Source organism: Molossus molossus, unplaced genomic scaffold (genome assembly GCF_014108415.1).
Source record: "Molossus molossus isolate mMolMol1 unplaced genomic scaffold, mMolMol1.p scaffold_m16_p_1, whole genome shotgun sequence".
Taxonomy (NCBI): domain Eukaryota; kingdom Metazoa; phylum Chordata; class Mammalia; order Chiroptera; family Molossidae; genus Molossus; species Molossus molossus.
In genome coordinates this window covers 143,470,925-143,491,918 of record NW_023425344.1, presented here as the reverse complement: position 1 = coordinate 143,491,918, position 20,994 = coordinate 143,470,925, and the positions used below count along the sequence as shown (strand labels likewise).

At 42.1% G+C, this 20,994-nt stretch overlaps 1 protein-coding gene across 1 annotated transcript in view; it reads left to right on the top strand.

Moving 5' to 3' along the window:
- CAMK1D (calcium/calmodulin dependent protein kinase ID) overlaps positions 1-20,994 on the top strand; it is a 411,239-nt gene that overhangs the window by 148,742 nt on the left and 241,503 nt on the right. The window contains exon 2 of the mRNA XM_036242307.1: positions 10,116-10,247. Within this exon, the coding sequence (XP_036098200.1) occupies positions 10,116-10,247 (132 nt within the window). The remainder of the gene's footprint in view (positions 1-10,115; positions 10,248-20,994) is intronic.

The following is a 20,994-nucleotide window of genomic DNA, read 5'->3' as shown; positions in this document are numbered from 1 at the left end:
AAGGAGATTTTGTCCCAAGAGAATGGAATCTTTTATCCTGCCACTACCTCCCCAAACCAGGCTTTTATTAGTGCTCCCTATTGGTGTGCTAAGAAAAAAACGACTGACTCACTCGGATTCCATATCAATCTTTCACAGGTGACTGGAGAGGAGCAGAAATAAAATATGGGACTCTGTCAGAGAAGTGAAGGGGGAAAGTTGCGCTATTAAATGAAGCATGTTCTTTAAAAGGTGGCAGTATGCACTCATTTGGAATTTATTTGCCTTCTGTGTTTGGATCAGTGACACAATAAACAGTAAAGATTCAGCACCACAGAAAAAAATTAAGAAACCAAAGATGTCACATGCATTGACTATGCTGATGTTTTGAAGCCTTCCCCTGTGACAAGCACTGTCATACCCAAACCTTCTCCAGTGGTTTTAGACACAGGGATCTACACACAATTAGATTGATCTGGGCAAAAATCAGGCTATCCATGTGACTATTTAAGAACATCTCATCATGTTTCTGGAAGCTTTTATCAAAGGTTGCTAGTCATTGTGGAATTTACCAGCTGAAGAAGATGGGATTTTTTTGAGTGAGAAAGAATAGCTATTTTTAGTAGGACTCTCCTTATTCCAATGCATAGCCTACTGAAGTTAAGAATATGTCTCTAATTTGAACTGGTTGGTGAGGCATGGGTCCAAATTAATAACAGTTTCAGTTACAGGTTATTTTTAAGAAATGGAATTTTAATACTTTCAGTGAATATGTGCTTACTGTATAACTGCCAAGTAGAGGGTTTTAGAAGACACACTCTAATGAATAGATGTTATATTTAAATAGGATACCAATTTTCATGCACACATATTTGTTCTTGAAGCATGTTGAAGCAAGACTTTGCTTTGCTTTGCTTGCTTGGCAGAACATTATTTTTCAGATTGGGTATGGCTTTCTTTAGGTCAGTGGGCTGAATTAGCCCTAAAAAGTGTCATTAGTGGTGTGTGAATTAGTGAAGATTTTAAACTGAAGATTCCACCAGAAATAGTTGATATCACTTCTAAAATTGCCTAATTTCTGCCTAGAGAGTTGCTTAAATTGAGACCATCTGACCATCTGACTTCACACCTGTTATCTGTTTAGATTCTCTGGGGTCTGTAAGACTATTGCTTGGGTTAGCAGACAGGCTCTCCTATTTTAAGGATTGATTCTGCTCTGGAACAATAGGTCTAAAAGGCACCTGTCTATTTCTTTATTGTCTAAAGCCAAATATTACCAACTTCATTTTTTACTCTTTAGGTTTTTTCCCCTACCAGCCCTTAATATTGTCCTGGCATGACACTGGATAAAATAGTATGTTTAGTGGAAAAGAACATTTTAATTTAAGGTCCAAAAACTGGGGTCTGTCAGCCCAATTGCCCAGCTCAGTAATGGTAATAGGTTAGAGGCAATGCCATTTATAAAGTTAATAACACAATTAATCTGATTTGTATGAAGAATGACTAAAAAGCTCAAAAAGGCAATGATTCAGTAATAGCTGACTCTAGGCTAATAGGACAGATCATTCAGCACCATTTGATTATTTCTTGGTCTAATTTGGGATGGATATAATTTTACTGAGCCATCGATTTATTGTACTGTTGTGAATCAAAAAGACAGCTTTGGAATTCCTGATTCTTGTTAAAAATCAGGGGTATCTTTTTAAGGATTTACCAGTGCAATTGGATGGACATTTATGGAGCACCTAAAATGTGCACATCATAGTAGGTTGTCAGAGGCTAAATGTTCATTTTGTGATTGCATTGCTCCTCTATGAGAAAATAATTTATTTTTTATTTATGTACACTTAGAGGCGGCAACCCATGTACTATTCATTTTAGATGCTATCTGATATTTTTCTTAACAACTTCAGGTTAAAGATCATTAGAAATGGGGAAGACAGAATCCATAGATTCTTGTTTTTGCTTTTTATGATAATAATTGGTAGTGAGTAGGTGGTTAGCCAGCACATCTCTAGGCTCAGCTTAGCTCTGGGTTTTGATCTCAATATATAGCAACAGATCTGGAGGTAAGGTGCTCAGAATAGCTCTAGGAATTTTTAACAACTAGAAGGTAAATGTCTATCTTTAGTTTCCAAATCCTTAAATGTCTGTTTTTAACCAAGGCATCCTCAGGGCACATGGATTTTGTGCTGCTTTATCAAGGAACTTGAGGATATAAGGAATCCCCAGAGCTCAGCCCCACTAGTGCTCTTCTTTGTCTCCCAATAGTCAGGTGGAGCTGGATCATTTCCCTCAGATAGGACAGTGGCACTGTCGGTGGGCTTTGTGGCATAGACAGCCTACCATTGCAACTCCAGGATTCCAGTCTTAAAACCAAATCAACTAGGTGAAACAAAACAAAACAAAACAAAACAAAGCAGCTTTTATTTCTTAGAGCTATCACTTATGAAGTTAAAATAAAAAGTAGCTGTCTAGAATTCTTTAGTCAATATAGAAAATGTGACTATTTTCCTTGAATCTTGAAAATTCAGCTCTCAAAAGATTGTTTATTTCCGCCCTGGCCAGTTTGGCTCAGCGGTTAGAGCGTCAGCCTGCGGTCCGGAGAGACCCGGGTTCGGTTCCCGCTAAGGGCACGTACTTTGGTTGCAGTTTGTCCCCGGCCTTGGTTGGTCGTGCGGGTGACAGCCACTCGATGTGTCCCTTCACGTCGATGTTTCTCTCTCTCTCTCCCTTCCTCTCCCTCCCTCCCACTCTATCTGTACAAAAAAATGGAAAAAATATCCTCGGGTGAGGATTAAAAAAAAAAAAGATTGTTTATTTCCTCCTGGGTACCTGGAGGAAGCTGCCTCAGACTGAGCTGCCTCCAGGTGGTGATTTGATTTTCTTTGAAATGTGGAAGATAAAGGGGAAGGATTCAACTTTTGTAATTTGTACAGCTTCTCTTTAGGAGCCAAAAATACATACTTAGCATTTCAAGAATAGCTTTTTGTTTGACCTTTTCAGTAATTTGTCATAGAGACTTAATTTAGATGGAAACTAGGTATGTTTTTTTTTTAAACAATAATATTTAAAAAAAAATTAAATGTCACAACTTGAAAAATACAATTTTCAAAACACTGGAATTTTATTTCTCTCATGAGTATATATTTTCTAAAGTCTATATAAAAATCTGACCTCTCACCCGACCAGTGTGGCTCAGTGGTTGAGCGTTGACCAATGCACCAAAAGCTCTCTGGTTTGATTCCCGGTCAGGGCACATGCCTAGGTTGTGGGCCTGATCCCTGGGGGAAGGGGGGGGGGGGTCGGGGGGCATGCAGGAGGCGACCAGTCAATGTTCTCTCTCATTGATGTCTCTTTCTCTCACTCTCTTCTCCTTCCTCTCTCTCTAAAATCAGTAAAGAAAGACTATTTTTTTAAAGAAATTGACCTCTTCTTTTTCCCAATGAATTTTACTTATTTAAGGAGGATGATTACTTATTTAAGGAGGAAAATGTCATATCATAAATTTAATATTTTTACTGTCAAGACCAGTTGACAGTGAGTAACTGAAACCATGGAAAGCAAAACCATGGGTGTGGGGTAACACTATATATAATTTCTTTTGCTGATCTCTAGCTCAGGAGAAATGTGGAAGGCTAGATGGAGAATCAGAGGAGAGCCCCAGATAATGGTGATCATCAAAACTGCCTTGGGCACCAGGTGGTGCAAGTGGAGGTACAGAGAATAATGATTTAGGACTCCCACTCTTATACAGACAAGCACATAAAGAATCACAGTGGAACATGTAAGTCAGTTCCGGTGGTTGGTGTAAGCCAGGTTTGCGGGCCTCAGAATCAGGACCTCATTCTGTCCGGTTGGGAGGTGGTTGAGAAAACCTTCAAAGAGAAGGAAATATACCAACTGGGCCCTTTAAAATATAAATGGAATTTTACCAAACAGAAAGAAATGGGAATAGTGTTCCAAGAAGGGGGAGGTAGCAGAATTTGAACCAAGGCCAATGGTATGACAGGGCATGGGAGTGTTAAGGAAACCATCAGCTGACTGATGTGGGTGGGTGGAGGGGATATGTATATGGCGGGATGTACTTGTGTTGGGGAAGATGGGGCCAGTGGTAGATGAGCTCACAAAGTTGGGATCAGGTTGGGAACAACTTTGAGAGCCGTGGAAACTTGCAAAGGAGTTAAAACTTTTCCCCATGTAGATGTGAAACCTCAAAGTTTTAAGGAGGGTAGTAATATAATCAGATCTTTACAGTAGCAGGTAGGAGATAGTAAGTGAGAGGTGGGCTTGCTGTGGGCAGAGGAGCCAGGAGAGTCCTCGAAGTAGTCCAGAGTGAAATAACTGAAACTTAAGCCAGAACAGTGGTATAGGGATGGAACAGACAGGCATTCGAGAATCTTTGTAACAGAAGACTTGAATATACTTGATGATGGAAATGAGATAGAGGAGTGAAATAGGGTTATAGGTTGAAATGACAGAGGACAGAGAAGTTTTGAAATGAAGATACTGTCCTTTACCTTGGTTGTAGTGCTCTTGAGATTTATCTAGAAAGACCCATGAAAGAAAGGTGGCGTGAAAGATGAGATTTGCACATGAGAGAGATTAAAAGTTCAGGAAAGGTTAGGGGGCCATGGGGACATAGATGGAAACTGGAAACAACCTATTTTCTAGGGGGAGGTTGTAGAATAGCATGAAGGGCTGAGGGTGCAGTGCTGGGCATCACTGATGTTTGATGGGAGGAAGAGGAGCGGTGGAGATGGAGCGAAAATGGTGGAAGGAGAGAACTATATCATAGAACCAAGAAAGAGTTTTAGGAAGGAGGCCAGGACCCTCAGATGCCACACAAAAGACCAGTAGGATGAGCACAAGAAGCCATTGGAATGAGCAGTTGGGAGACCCCACTGCCAGGGGCCCAGAGCTCCTGATTCCAGTCAAGTGGTGGTGGGGAGAAGTCAGAGTGCAGAGAGCATGCAGCCTGGGGGCCAGGTGGAGAGGGCTGCCCACAGTCTGCCATTTCAAGATACAAGCATAATTCAGGCTGTAGCATTCAGTTTTAAATGCACCGTGCTTGTATTTCACAGAGGATAGAGTGTAACTTGCTTTGACCTCTTTGTATTTTAAAACTTTGTAATTCTCTGTCCCAGTTTATGTTCCCAGGGAATTTATTTTCTTTGGGTTGTCTGAAGGTTTTATAGGCTCTCAAATCATTTTTCTTGCTGTCTTCCTTCCTGCCACAGGCCCCCTCCCAGCCTGCCTCTGGCTCCCTATCTCTTCCTGCCTCCCACAGAGACACATGGACACAAATATCATTTTGTTGTGTAATTACATTGAAAGTGCCCAAACTCTTCATTCATGAGTTTCTGCTTCTGATGTTTTTAATTAGCTTTCCTGGAACAGGGAAGTATCTTCAAGTGGTTTCTACTTATTGCAAGAACAATAACAATTTATGCTAATCTTATATCCCTTAAGAAGAACAGAGAGCTTTGTCTTTGGAAAGCTTGAAGAAGGTAAATGAATATTGTGTTTGGCTAAAGGAGGAAGCAGGTGGATTTGCACCCCCAGGGAGGTTGGCAGCTTCCCCAAACGTAGGATCTGACCCTCCTCCATTGCTGTCCCCTTTCAACATTGTGACATAGCCTCCCAGCCAGCCATGTGCATCAGTCCAGCTCAGTGTACTGTACTGAAAAGGACCTGGGGTTTTGGTATGAAATTTAAATATTCTTTTGTGTATTATTACTGTCTGTATGATTGAGCCTCAGTGTCTTCATCTGTATAATGGAGTGATGGTAACTTCTTATACACTTCTTGAGGTTGTTGAATTAGTTGATATATGCCAGAGCCCTTTGTAAATATCTAGTGGTATACAACATCTGGTACCCTATAGTTATTCATAGAATTTCTTTCTTCTTTAGGGAGGTAATGAGTAAAAGGGATTATAAGATTTTTCCAATGTGTCTATTCCAGGTAATGCCATGTAGTAGAACCAGGCAGACTTTTAATGTTTTTATTGTGTTAATATATGTCTAAAAACATAACATGTGCCATTTTAGCCATTTTTGAGTATACAGTTTAGTGGCATTGAGTACATTCACATTGTTGTGTAACCATCCCCTCCATCTATCTCTAAAACGTTATCTTCCCAAACAGAGACTTTATATCCATTAAACAATAACTCCCCTTTCTCCTTCCCCAGCTCTGGGCAACCACCATTCTACTTTTTGTCTATGAATTTGACTACTCTATGTACCTCATATACGTGGGATTATATACTATTTGTCCTTTTGATTCTGGTCTATTTCATTAGTATAAGGTCTTCAAGGTTCATTCATGTTCCAGTCTGTGTCAGAATTCCATTCCTTTTTATGGCTGAATATTCCATGGTATGTCTGTACACATGTATTTATCCTTTCATCCATTAATGGATATTTGGGTTGTTTCTACCTTTTAGCTGTGGTGAATAATGCCAATGGGAACATGGGTGTACAAATATCTGTTTGAGTCCCTGCTTCCAGTTTTGTTGGGTTATATCCAAAAGTGAAATTGCAGGATGACTTTCAGTCTGAGATTATAGGACTATATAGTATAACCCTGGCTTTGTGACTACCCAGTACCTGTTGATGGAGACTCCTGGAGTCACGAGGGGCACCCTAGGCCCTCTGGGGTCTGCCCTGTGCCCTTTCACAGGTGCCTCATTGTCAAACCCCTCCAGATGTTTGGCTCATGAAGCCCTTTATGGATCTATGCCCCACTGTCCTGTGTTACCATGGGGGACTACCACAGATAGTCCATGCCTCCTGAAGTCAGGGCCAAAAAGAGAAGCTCTTGATCCAGGAGCTGTCTTACCAAGTGACCTTACCTTCCTGCAGCAGCCACCAGTACTGGATCTGATGGTGACCTCTAGTTCCCTCCCCATTATGTTGTGGTCAAGGGGTAGTTTCACACAAAAACTTCACTTCCCACTCAGGGACAGAATGATCCACAGAACAAGAGGTGCTTTTCCCATGTGGGCTCCTGATAGCTACAGCTAAGCACAAGACCTCTTCTGTTGGCTGTAGTCTGTTACTGCTTCTGGTGAAAATCATGTTCTTTCCCAGGATCACAAGGAAAGCATTCCATGGACCCATGTTAGGAGATTGTGGCAGGGTAAGATTTATTTGGGTGGAAGTAGAAGGCTGCCCGTGGGTTTCCAATGTCCCATCTCCTTCCATCCCATCACAGGAAAAAAAAAAATCCAATCTTTTCTTCTTCACCAAGGCCAAAACAAAGGCCAGTGCCAAGAGTTTGTGTGTCATATTAAAGCTTAGTCCTTTGGAACCCATGCAGTCAGCTATGGGCCCCAGGCGGCTACTAGACCTGGATGGTTGCTATGGAGAGAATGTGCCAATTAACAGGGTGAACTTGTGTTATTGGGTAAGAGAGAGAAAGAAGAGCTTTGTTACCTGGGATTATAATATTTTGTTTGGGAAGGACCAGGTGCTATTTTCAAACTAACCAATCAACTTCCCAAGCTTTCGTGGGCTTCTGATGGGTCCACCTCCTAACCAATCTATTCTTTTTCCATGCCAGACCGACAGGCCTCTGTAGTCATCCTCTTGGCTTCTATTGCTCATGCCTCATAGAAGCACCTCCCCCTATGCTATCTTGACTTCTACTGAGCGTGTGCTTACCTCTCCTCTCTCCCTCTTCCAACGATCTGGTACTAGAGTGTGGGCTGCTCCTTACGTGAGGGGAGGGAGGGTTGTTAATCCCCTTTGCAGGGCAATGCAGCTGTCTCCTGGACTGTGTGAACCCGTAGCTTCCTGGTTACAGCAGTTCTCCGTCAGAGCTCTGACAGCTTGTTTGCTGCTGCTGAAGGGCTTCTTCACCTCCTGGAAAATGGACATAGTAAATCCAACAGACTCAGGAGAGAAACCACTGTGGTGTCGTCAGCATCAGGAACCTGAATGGCAAATAGGGAAACAGAATGAATGCATGGGTTTCATCACCCATGGTTTTAAGATCCTGGTGTTTCCTCACTGATCTTTCTTCTGTCCAATATATTTCTTGTTCTGCCTCCTGGAGGATAGCAAGAGGGAGTATGTATGTAGTGGTCCACAGTTTCTTTCATCTGAGAATCCTCACTCACTTTGAGATGAATCCTTTGGGTTCGTCCCTGAGAAAGAAGCCAGGGGGAGGGACAGCCCCTGGGTTGGGGGGCTCCCTGAAGTTGGTCATTTTGGGCAGAAGTCATCCACAGTGACCAAGTATTACTGGGAATGTCCTATTCCATATATCACTCTGATAAATCTATTGTGGATTTTCACGTATAATTCATGTATATTCATAGTTGCTTTTCTGGCTGGTTCCATGTGAGGCATGTGGTACTGGAAGGGGAGAATCTTACTTGGCTGATTATTGTGGATTTGGGTGGAACACCTCAGTTCTGACATTTTCCACTTGATTCTGTTGAGGAATCTTCTGCCCCTCAGGTTTATGTAATTAGATATAGACCTTGGAGATAGACAGACTTCTCTCATGGGAGTTAATGTTCCAGTAGGAATGCTGTTCCAGACACTCAGTTAATTGTACTAAGTAGAATGAATCCTTCTCACTAAAAAGGATTTAAAAAATATCCACGTGTCCTCCTTTGGTCCATGGCAGATGTGTATCCCTTCAGATGGGAAAGAGGAAGGAGAGAAAATTATATTCTCCTTGTTTAGGCATCTCTTTGATGTTGACTAAAGAACAAAGACTCCTGAGGCATGTGTATAAGGATGACCTTGGTCCTTCCACTGTTTTTTTTTTTGACGCAGGAGGGGTTGTCTCTCATGATAACTGTGTAGAAGCCATGTTTAGTGGTATCTCTCTGAGGCTATAAGAGAAAGTCTAGGGACAAAGACTGACTCAGTGGCTTGTGGTTTTCCTTGACCTGTGTGCATAGATCCAAGTTGCTGAGATCTGGAGTGGACTGTGGAGGAGCCTGTTTTTGTTTCACAGTCACTGGGGATGTTCTGTCCCCAGTCCGAGCATGGCACTCAGGCAACAAATACAGGAGGTGGCTGGGTGGGGGTTTGGAGGGGAGATAAAGTGTCCATTGAGGCACTGGCTCTGGGTCTCACTGACCACAGGGGACCTCTCTGGAGAAATGGGCTGTCTGGCTTCAAGTCCTGGTTACATTTTCAGCTTGTTGCTCTGCCCTTGCAGAGTTAAATTTATATATTCAGGCAGGAAAGTCTCCCACTCAGGACATCATTTGTGCCTTTGTTTGGTTGGTTCAATAAAGAAACAAGCTGCTTATTGAAGTCTTGCATGCCCCCCCCCCCCCCAATTAATTAACTCCATGGCAATACCCGATGTTGCACTAACTCAGATTTTAGTCACATTCTTAACCTATCTGCAAGAATTAATTAAATATTTGTGAAGTGCTCTGAAATTTTCTTGGGATGAAAGAGCTGGGGAGGAATCTAGACATTTAAATATGACTTCTGGCCCTAGCCGGTTTGGCTCAGTGGTTAGAGCGCCCGCCTGCGGCCCGGAGAGACCCGGGTTCGGTTCCCGCTAAGGGCATGTACCTTGGTTGCAGTTTGTCCCCGGCCCTGGTTGGTCGTGCGGGTGGCAGCCACTCGATGTGTCCCTTTCACGTCGATGTTTCTCTCTCTCTCTCTCTCTCTTCCTCTCTCTCCCTCCCACTCTGTCTGTACAAAAAATGGAAAAATGTCCTCGGGTGAGGATAAAAATAAAATAAAATGAATTAAAAAAAAAAATATATGACTTCTGATCTCCTTGGGGGGGGAGGGCGGTTACTGACAACTTCAGATGGATATAATGTTTCTCTGTAGGAACCTTGCTGGGAGCATCTCTGTTTGCTCCCAAGTGGATACCACATTGTTCTACAGGGTGACAAGTGGCACTGGGAGGGCAGCCAAACCCATGTGGACATCCACATGTCCTTTGCATGAGGGCACATTTGTGTGTGTGTACTTCTTTGCATAAAGAAGTTTGGTTGGGAGTATTGCTGGTAATAAAGGAACAGTGATGCTAGGGGTCATTCATATCGCTCTTATTGCTCAAACTTTGGCAGTGGAATTAGAGGAACCTTTGGAACCCCTAACTTTTGAATCTAAACTGCTCTTTTTCTTCCTCTTTCTTCACAGCGGGGCCTTTTCTGAAGTGGTTTTAGCAGAAGAGAAGGCAACTGGAAAGCTCTTTGCGGTGAAATGCATTCCTAAGAAGGCGCTGAAGGGCAAAGAAAGCAGCATAGAGAATGAGATAGCCGTTCTCAGAAAGTAAGTCCCAGAGTCATGGCCTTCTTCCCCAGGTGCCTTGGGATCATCCATTCCTAATCCAAGGGAGAGAGAAGGCTGTGGGTGCTGGCCTCCCAGAGTTCGAAGAAAGTGATCAAAACTGGCCAGAGGGAGCAGTGGGCTCTGTCATTGACGACTGACATTGATGTAGTGTTCTTTGAGAACAATTTTCAACTGTGCGTATTGTCTTAGAACATTTGCAGCAGTCATTTGAGGTAGTTTTTTTTTCCTACGATCACAGCAGTCAAGTAGACTTGGTTTTGAACTGAGATCCTGCCACTATAGTGGTGACCTTGGGCCAGTTACTGGGCTCTGAGCCTCTTCTGTGAAATGAAGCTAATAATAGCTCCCTACATATGGCCTCAGGATTAAGTGAGATGGTGCTTTCACAAGTGTTTGTAAAGAGCTTCTAACAGTACCTGCTACCTAGTAAATGCTCAGTAAAGGGTAGCTGCCATCACTGCCGCTGGTATTGTTATTGTTGTTGCTTTATTTTATAATAAGGAGATGAAGCTCAGAGAATAGAGTCACTTGTTCAATATCTTGCAGAGCCTAGAATGTCAACCCCACCAGTGTTATTTCTATACTCTTTGATGGGACTTCCATTTTCTGCCACACACATGGCACCTGGCACCCAGAAAGTTCCATACAATTCACTTTTTAAGCACTTCACCTCTTCATTGAGTTTTATTTTTTCTCCCCATGTGTAACAGAACCAAATCAGAACCTTACCTTTAGTATAATGGCACACACAGAACTATTCCAAAAGATGACCTTTCATTAATGTGGTATGCATCATGATCAAGCTAGTCCCTATGTCTCACCAGGTTTGGGGGAACAAACCCTTATATGGTACCTGCTTTTGCCTGTTTAGAGTGTTTCTGAGCATTGTGCTATGAAAAATTTTAAGAACTTCTATTAATAAAAGATGTTAGCAATATCCTTGAAATTTTTGGGGTTTGGAACTAGCATAGAGCAAGAATCCTGTCAGATAAGCAAAACAGAAAGAGAACAAGCCTTGTAGGGCCTTAAAACAAAATGTCACACCAACACATTCTTCCTGAATAAGCCACCCCTCCCACTTCTGTCTCGAACCAACAGTGCCCTTTGAATGATGCTTTGCTACCATCAGTACAAATCCAGCACCACTGAGGTGGTCAGGAGAGTTCGTCCTGTTCTGTATCATGTGTGATGTGTGGTCCAGAACAGATGGGTTTGAATAGCTCTTTTAGTGTAAGGGTTTTCATTTATTTGTTTGGTTGTTTGGATGGTTTCTAGGATTCCTGGATTGTCTATTAGGGACCAAAGGAGTTTCAGATTGTCCTGTGGAGGACTGCATGGAAATAATTCCATGGAAGAGAATTGGGGAAAACAAATTGCATTAGCATCAAGCAGGAAAACACTATGTTAATGAAACATTTATTTAAATTGCTCATTTTCTAATAAGAAATCAACACTTGGAGGAGAGAGTATTTGCTAGGTATTAAGTTGCTGCCACTGTTGCAGATATTTGACATCTTAGATGAAATTCTAGGTGGGCCCAGAGCCTTCCAGAAGTTCTATTTTGGGTACAGGGGCTGCCCGCTGCTGAATCAAGGATGCTGCCTTTATTTTTATGTGACTCCTTCATTATCTTAGAAGCCACAAATCCAGGGAAGTCAGTTTTCATGCCCAGTGTTGTTTTTCATCTACATGAGCAGGGGACTTGGAGATAGATTTCATACGTTATGTTGGTTTATGCCACAGTCATTCTGCTTTAATTAGTGTCTCCATCTGTGCCTCACTAAATAATCATCACTGCCAGGGAGAGGGCACTTAAAACAGCGAGGGCCAGGGACTGGGAGTAACTCATTTTGATAGTTTCACACTATCAGCTTTTGGAATATCTTGAAACATGACCCTTCTTTTGGGAATACAGACAAAGAAATGATTTCCCAGGCGATAAGAAGATGATGTGTTGCCTGGACTGATTTAATTTTTGGTCCTCTACAAATGACTCACAAATGGAAAAAGAGGCCGTTCAGTTCCTAAGTAGCCGAAAGCAAAGGATCTGAGTTGTTAGAATGCCATCATTGAAACATTCATTCATTTAACCAATATTTATTAAATTCCTGTGCATCAGCAGCCTTGCTAGTTAGTCACTGAGGTTTAAAAGATAAGATATAATTCTTGTCTTCTAGGAACTCACAGTTGTTACTAAATAAGTGTAATAATGTAGATGCTGAGAGAGAAGTTTGATCAGGGGCTCAAGGACAGGGCTACCCAGTTCTTTCTTTGGGATGGGGAGTGGGGAAAGGTTTTATGGAGGAGGTGGGCCCAGGAAATGAGAATATTTTGCTGAGAGCAGAAAGGTAGAGGGACATTCCACCAGAAAGAACATCCCAAATAGATGTAAGGAGATTGGAGGCAGGCTGTTGTGCTTGGAACTACAAGTAGCTAACTCATCAGACAGGAGCAGAGGGTTCAAAGTGAGGCCCTGGAGACCTGAGGTTGGAGAGATCAGATTGTAGGGGTTGTATGCCCTGATTTTGACCTTGAATGTTATTTGTAGACAATCGGGAGCCAGTGAAAGGATTTAATGAGAGGGGCAATGTGACCAGGATTGTTTCATAAAGGTTACTGTGGCAGAACATAAAAGGACGGATTGGAGAGGGCAAGACTTAACACAGGGGGAGCAGTTAGGAGGCCACTGGAGGAGTCTGGGAAGCAACATGTTTAAATGGGAGCTATGGTTTGTGATAGAAGAGACAAATAAGAGTGTGTGCACAAAATCAAATCTTAGGACTTAGGGATTTGGAAGGAGTTGGGGAGATGGTTGAAGGGAGATAGGATACTAGAATAACTAGTAGGTGTCTGACTGGATAACTGGGTGGATAAAGGCCTTATTAATTGAGATAAAACATACAAAAACAGAAGGGCAGGTGATGAATTCTGATGTAGACATGCTGAGTTTGAGGGTTTTTAAGATGGCCAGGTGGAGATGACCAGTTGACTATGGAGGTCTTGAACTCAGCTGTGATCTAGGCTTGCTAGATGTTTAAGTTTTCTGAAATAACACACACAAAATTATTTGGTACTTTCCATAACTAAATCATTGTAGATAGGTTTCCAGAGACTTGCTTTGTTCCAAATTCTGCCATATACCCTGGCCATTTGTATATTTCCATGCTATTTTTTATCCAAGTTGGCTTATCTGAGAGACTGCTTGCCTTCTTATGTGCTGAATTTATTGCAGGGTGAGAGATTTATGTATTTCATTGGATTAAGTAATGTAGCTAATATATCCTTAAGGATGTCTTTATACTTGTTCTGAAAATAGTTCCAAAATGAATCTTCTTCTTGATAAGTAGATATTAAACTAAGCTCAGAGAGAATAAAAAATGGAAAGCATCGTGGAGTGCAGCAGAGAGCTGCTGGTCTGACTTTTGAATTCAAGGGGCAGGATCTATATATTTCAGCACAAGCATTCCCCAGTGGAATGGTTAGCTCTGGTCCCAGCAATAGAGTATTTTATGTGTTAGGGACTGTCACACTTATCAGTGTCATGTACCCTAGTTAAATTACAGAGCTTATAGTTTCTGTGCTATTATTTACTGAGAGGGCAGACACCATCCAAATCTAATTTTAAGGCAACACGTACAGCATTTTTGGAGACCTAGAAAGTCGAATATATAAACAAACAGTCTGCATTTAAGTGAAAGATGAAGAAAGATGCATAGTGCTGGAAAATGGGAGATGAGAGAAGTAACCCAAGTGAATCTAGAGTAGCTCTTTTCCTAATAGTTGGGGAAACAGAGGCTCAGACTGGTTAAAGAGGCACTGTCTGCATGAAACATGGTACCAGAATTCAACATGCTTTTCTAATGGTTACCTTGTAGGCCACAGAGATTATCTTACCCAGGAAAGGGGCCTGAGTAGGAACTGCTTTAAATTGTATGTTCTCCTCCATCTTGGTATACAGGGGAGTCTCAGCTGATGGTCTCTGCCTTTTTCTCTCTAAATCAGTGCTTCTCAGCCCTAGTTGCATATTAAAACTATCTGGGATGCTTTTCAAAACATTCTGATGCTCAGGCTCCATTCTAGACCAATTGAGGTAGAATTGAAAGTTCTTGTGGGCATTGGAAATTTTATAAAGCAACCTACCTACCCATCACTCCCAGTGATTATAACAAATGGCCCAATCAGTGTTGAGAACAGCTCTGTAGGGCTCTTGTCTCTTGGTCTCACCTCCCAAGGAGTGATGCTCTTCACGTGTCCAGGAGTGTGGAAAGACATGTACGTACACAAACACTCGCCGTGTTTCTTCTTTTAGGTGAGAAGTTCCATTTAGAGGAGCTGGATTTCATTATCAGAGAGGAAGATGGGCTTGAGCCCACCATTCCATCAGAGGAGCAGGCACTAGCCACTGGCTGGGTCAAGAGCTAGAACCTGGCTCTTTGAGGCTGGTGTTGGGGTTGGTCAAGTCAGCATGACTAGGTGCTGAGCCCACTATCAGAAGGGGATCAGAGCTGCTGAAGGTAGCTGAATTCAAAGCCTGGAATTCCCTGTGGCCAGTGTCAGCATGGATGGCAGGAACTGTGGTGGGGCTGAGCCTTCTAGAGGGAGGGTGAATTGAACACCTTATCCAGGTAAGAGCAGTACTTCAGAGACCGCAACATTTATTGCAGTTGTAAGTTGGTTCTCTGGTTCTCTTAGACCAGACATGCTTCTCTGAGTGCATACCAGCCAGGGGGGAGGCAGTTTTAGCACCCAAAGGGGAGGACAGCTGGTTTTGTATTAAGTAACAGCCTTTAGAGAAAGACTTCTCTGTAAATTAACTCATTTAAATCTGGCTTGCTTCAGTTCCCTCAGCTTTGTTCTGATGGCAGGCTGGCCCTGCTCACTTGTTGAAATTCCTGCCAAGTGCCAGTTTATTGTGTGTGTTAGAGAAACATACGCTTCAATAGCAATGCATTGATTCAGGGTGAACAAAACCACTTTTTAATGACTGAAAATGGCCGAGCTGGTAAAGCTGATACTTGAGTTTCTCAGCCACCAATACAGTTTTCTTTAATTTTTTTCTTTATTGATTTTTAGAGAGAGATGAAGGGAGAGGGAGAGAGAGATAGAAACATCGATGAGAGAGAACATCGATTGGATGCCTCCCACATGCCCCCACTAGTGATCGGGCCCACAACCTGGGCATGTGCCCTGACTGAAATCAAACCAGTGACCTCTTGGTACATGGGTCAAAGCTCAACCACTGAGCCACACTGGCTGGGCCCAATACAGCTTTTTAAGGGTCTATCTGACCTGCCTAGAAGATGGCATTCTAATAGAAAGCTGGTTTTGGAATTAAGGACACAGGCAGGAAGTATGAAGAATAATGATTAAAGGCCATAAAATCACAAATAAGGAGGCAGGTTTATATTTTATAATTCTAGAACCCTTGCTGCAAGTTCCCTTCATTTTGAGGAAAAAATGCAATTCGAATAAAACAGAAATGATGATGATTATTTTTATCACTTTGTGTGTGATTGAAGTCACAGTCTTGCCACACTTGGAGCATGCACATGGGGGAGTATCTGTTGAAGGGACCCAGGTCCCCTGGAATGTTGCCACAACCCCTCGTGGACCTATTCAAACCACACTGTAATACGAAAGCCTCAAACCACAGAGAAAGGCCGGAACACTTCTCTGTGGCCCTCCCAGAGACCTGACCTCAGAGTCTTGCCTGATTTGGTGTACTTCCCCTCTTCAGCTCTGTACCTTGGCCTCTCTATTTCTGGGAGTCCTGTGGATCTGACCCCCAAGTAAGGAAACTCTCTCTGCCAGGCAGACAGTAAACAACTTTGTTCAGCCCACCATTAGGTGGTTCTGTTTATTTCATCCTAACAATGTGCGTGTACATAAGAAATAAAATTGGTTTGATGCCAACGCAGATTTACAGCCAGAGAGAATATACTTGTTGTTTCCAAGAGGCCTTCATATACTACTTTGTCTACAGCAGATAATCCAGGAATATTTTTAATTTGGTTTGAGATTCAGAATCAGTGCATTTTTATTTGTTCTGTCAATTGCTTGGGCGTTGTTTACAGAACAAAAGGAGTGGGAGGAAAATAGAATTGGTGGTATCCCTTCCTACAAAATGGGGATGTTCAGATTAGTCTGAGCAGGAATGTGGGTTTATCTGTCTGGTGACCACAAACCTCTGTAGCCTCTTGTGGAAAGTGTGGAACAATTTGGTGTGTCTCCTGTCTTCAGTCCTGGCTCCCACAATGTGATAGAAATGAGAGTGTAAATGTATGTCTGATGTTGACTCTCTCAACTTCATTGCAGAAAGTCATCTGCTTGATGGAATTCAAACTCCTTCGTAAAGCAGCCCCAGTTTGTGATCTTGCCGTCTAGTGTTCATCTTCCCACCCCTCACACTTCATGTTTCAGTTTTGTCCCCACAGAAGGAACAGATGATTCCTGAGCAGATGATTCAGGCCTCTGCTTCTCCCACCCTCTCCTTCCTGCTTCAGTTTGAGATACCCCCTCCTTCAGGATTCCCCTCTTGATTGTCCCTGCCTAGGTGAGACTCCATGGCAACAAGTTTACCTCTGTCTCTCCTGACTCTGCTGCGAGGTCTACATCCTGAGACTGGGTTTCCTGAATCCAGTCATGACTGAACTAAAGGGCACGATGATGAGGATGGAGGCCAGGGGTGGGTGAGGGATCAAGTGATAGTAAGGAGGTAAGAAGCATTGGGCGAGGGCACTGGCTAAGCAAAGAGGTGTTAAGATAAAGAAGAAATCTATTCTGACTTCCAGTTCTCTCTGGCTTTTGTGACTCAGAGGATGGCAGTCCATCAGCCAGCACGGGGTGTTCTAGAAGAGGAGGTGTGTGTGAGGGGAAGATGATTCTCCTATGGCAACAGAGCAGACTTAAATCTAGTCTGGCTGTTCTACCACCTTTTATGCTATATATATATATATATATATATATATATATATATATGCCTCTGTAGATATTTAGAGCTGTTGGAGAAACTGTATTTTATCACACTTCTAGAAAGAGTGTCAGTCATTTGCATGCTTATTTCCATGTGCTATCTCTCTGTCATCTAATCTGCTTATGTCTTTGGGGAATTCAGCCCTCATGTGGCTTAGTTGGTGGTTTAAATTCCTCTAATAATATATCTTGGCAAAAGTTTTCCCCTTCCATCAACTTTCTTAGCTAATGATTTATACAAATTTCACTTAAATGACTCCAACAGAAGTTCTGTCTGTCTGTCTGTCTATCTATCTATCTATCTATCTATCTATCTATCTATATCTTATAGCCTAATAATTCCTAAAAAGCCAGCATAGCTTAGATTGGAGGATCACACATGAAAGATTAAGTATAGAGAGTCCTGAGATCGACTAAGTTGGGAAATACCGGAAAAGAAGGAAATATACATCAAATGTTTGTTTCCTTTCAGTTAAACTAGGTTGTGTCAGTTCTATTTTCTACATGGTTTTGACATTATTTATATATAGGTAGATAAATGATTTTGTAGCAGTCTTATTTATGACTCATTATCTAGTTTAAACTATATGTAATTTGATGAATAAATTTTATTTTACAAACTTGAATTCCAGGATTATCATTTGGGTGGTTTAAACACTTATTTTTAACCGACTCCCTCTACCTCACCCCCCAAAAGTCAGCTTAAAATTGAGGCCAGAGTCTCAGGTGACTGGTTTGAAGTTTTTAGGGAATATACCTTTAAAGGGATCATTTCTAAAACAGTAGTTGGCATGGAATTTGATAAATGAGATCCATTTTTAGGCATTTGCATTTTTTTCTTTCATAAATCTTTAAAAAATGGTGTTGACTGTATGATTCAGAAATGTGGTAGGTGTCATTGGGGAATGCAAATACATGTAAAGATATTTGTAAACAAGTACAGTGGTGTGATAGGTGTGTTTTTGTTCTTGTGAAGGTTATAGAACTGACGTGCTAAATACACACATATATATGTGTATATATTATACACACTGTATGCATCATACAGATATATATATGTACATACATGTGTATATATATACACATTTTAAATACACTTCAGTTTTTTTAAGATCTTTCCACTGAAGAGTGAAAAATTCTTTTTGCTTAATTTACTAAATATGTCCTCACGATTGTCAAAATCCTGTGGTTTAATTATCTAAATAAAATAATAAGGCATATGCAAAACCTTTAAAATGTTCACGTGTTTGGGGTTCTGCAAATGTTACAACCCAGAGAATGGCAGGTCCAACTCTCATCATAACTCTGCCTCTGGGAGAGGTAAGAATAGAAACTGGTCTCCATTTTATGGGAGGTGAAACTGAGTCACAGAGTGTGGTGTTTGCGTGAGTGATGGAGCTGGGGAGGCAGCAGAGAGCTGCTCAGTTGCAGAGCTGTGTTCTTTAGGGTGCCCAGCCTTCCCTTCTGTTAGGAAACGGTGTTGGAACTTTGGATGTCAGTATATTCCAATAGATGTCAGTAGATGTTAATAGATTAATTGAAATAGATGTCAGTTAAGTAAATTGATAGACATAAACTCTAAAATCAGAATTCAGGCTTTTGTCCCAACTCAGTCACCAGAAATCGACAGCAATTTTTATCCAACCTTTGAGATTTTAAGTAGAGATATTCTCACTTTGTCATAATTTAGAAACTAACTGGGACTTCTGCAAGCATTGTTTTATGTAATCTTCACACACACATACACACACACCCACAAAAGCTATGAAGTAGATATTATTATCCACATTTTACATATGTGGAACTGACTTATGTAAGAAATTTTCAAAGGCCACATGAGTAGTAACAGGTAGAGCAGGAAGTCAGACCGAGGTCTGTCTTTTCCATTATGATTGTTCCCTCTGATGTCTGTATGTTGTCCCTTTCAGACAGGGCCACATGGTCTTGATGTAGGCAACAGCCCGCTGCATGTCAGGGTGCTCATTCATGGTGAAAGAATAAATCTCTAATTGTCTGTTGTATTAGAGAGGCAGTGTAAAATATTGGTGAAGACCTGAGAATGAGCCTGCCTACGTTTTCATCTGCCTGCACCACTTAGAAGCTGTGCGACCTTGGACAAATTATTTCAACGTTGTGCTTCCATTTTCAGGGAGATAGGGATACTAGTACCTGTATCACATAGTTGTTGTAAGGATTAAAGAATTCATGTATGGAAGGCACTTAAACAGTGCCTGGCACATAGCATGTGCTCTCCAAATGTTTTCTGTTTATATTGTTATGTGTACCGGGGACATCTGTCAGACAGTGCGCAAAGGGAGAAGCTGCCTTCCTGAAAGTCGTCACAGAAATAATGCCTTCTTGTAGGGTGCCCTGTTGGGGCCCAGGGAAACCCTTCTGACAGAGTATACAGTGCTGGCAGCAGTGAGGGGGCTGGCCTTCATTCAGTGGAGAGAGATCTGCAGTGATAATGCCCAGTGTAGCTGCAGAATTGTCAAGAATCTGTCAGCTTTACTGTTTTTCTTGCTGAAAAAAAACTGTGACAACTTCTGCTCTTCTTGTTTGCCTATCTGCATCTCCTAACACTAGAGTCACAGAGCATTAGAACAGATGGAGCTTAGAAATCTTGGTCCAGCTCTCTTGACTTCCAGGTGAAGAAACAGGTGCAGAGAGATTAAGTGACTGGCCCAAGGTCACAAAACCAGCTCTGGCAGACATGCAGCCAGAATGATGATGGTTCCTGGCCTCTTAATTCAGGACTCTTTTTGCATAACCATATTGGCTCTCTTGTATAGCTTCCCTCAGGAGGATGCAAGAAAATGACTCTTCCTCATGTTTACAAGACCCTTTGGTATATGTGTGGCAGGGAGAAAAGATGCTGCCTGGGTAGGTTGACCAGATTCCGGGATGGGATATTGAATCTGGTTTCCAAAATTCCCCTGGCGATTTCAATTAGATGTGTTGTTCTTTCCCCCCTAGTCGTCCTGGGGGTGTAGTGTTGCTGTGGGCTGTGATTGCTATCATGTCTCAGGTTCTCTGGAATTCACTAGAAAGGAGCTCAGAGGCCAGCCTCACTCAGAGTCTGTGCTAAAGAAAACACTGGGAATGCTTGTTCCTTTTTCAGGTACATTTGATAATGCTGGTCCTTGTGCCAGTTTCCTGTCAATAGAATGGAGATATCACTTCTCTGAGATGCAGTAGGAAAAAGCCAGCTACAGACTGTGGAATAATTTGGAAAATATGGAAAGTGCCACTCGGGAGAGGTTATAATCCAGGAAGATATTTTCCACTCTCCACACTGGTTGCTGACTAGGGAGGTTGCTGGACATGCAAGTGCTGTTTTTGTTCCTCCTTGGCTCCATTTGATCCTCTGTCTTCTCTGCACCTTCCTGGGCTAGTCTAGAAACAAAGGAGGGCTGCCTTCTCTCATACTCCCAGGGACATCAGAGTGGGCTTGAGGGACATTGAGTCATCCTGAGGGTGGCCAGGGTGGGGAAGCCACTGGGCAGAGCTTGAGGTGACTACTGAGAAAAGATACTATTTGAAGAATAAACCCACCTGTTCAAGAAGCCATGGAATTATCCTCAAAGGTAAATTTTTATACATGTACTATGTAACTTTTTCTGGGTATAAAAATGAAAACTTACAGAAAAAAGTTTTCATTCAAGCATTAGGTAGTCTTTCTAGTGTGTCTCCTTGCTGGGGAACAAAGGGATAATGTAGCAGTGTCTTTAAAATGAACACTTTCCTGGGTAAA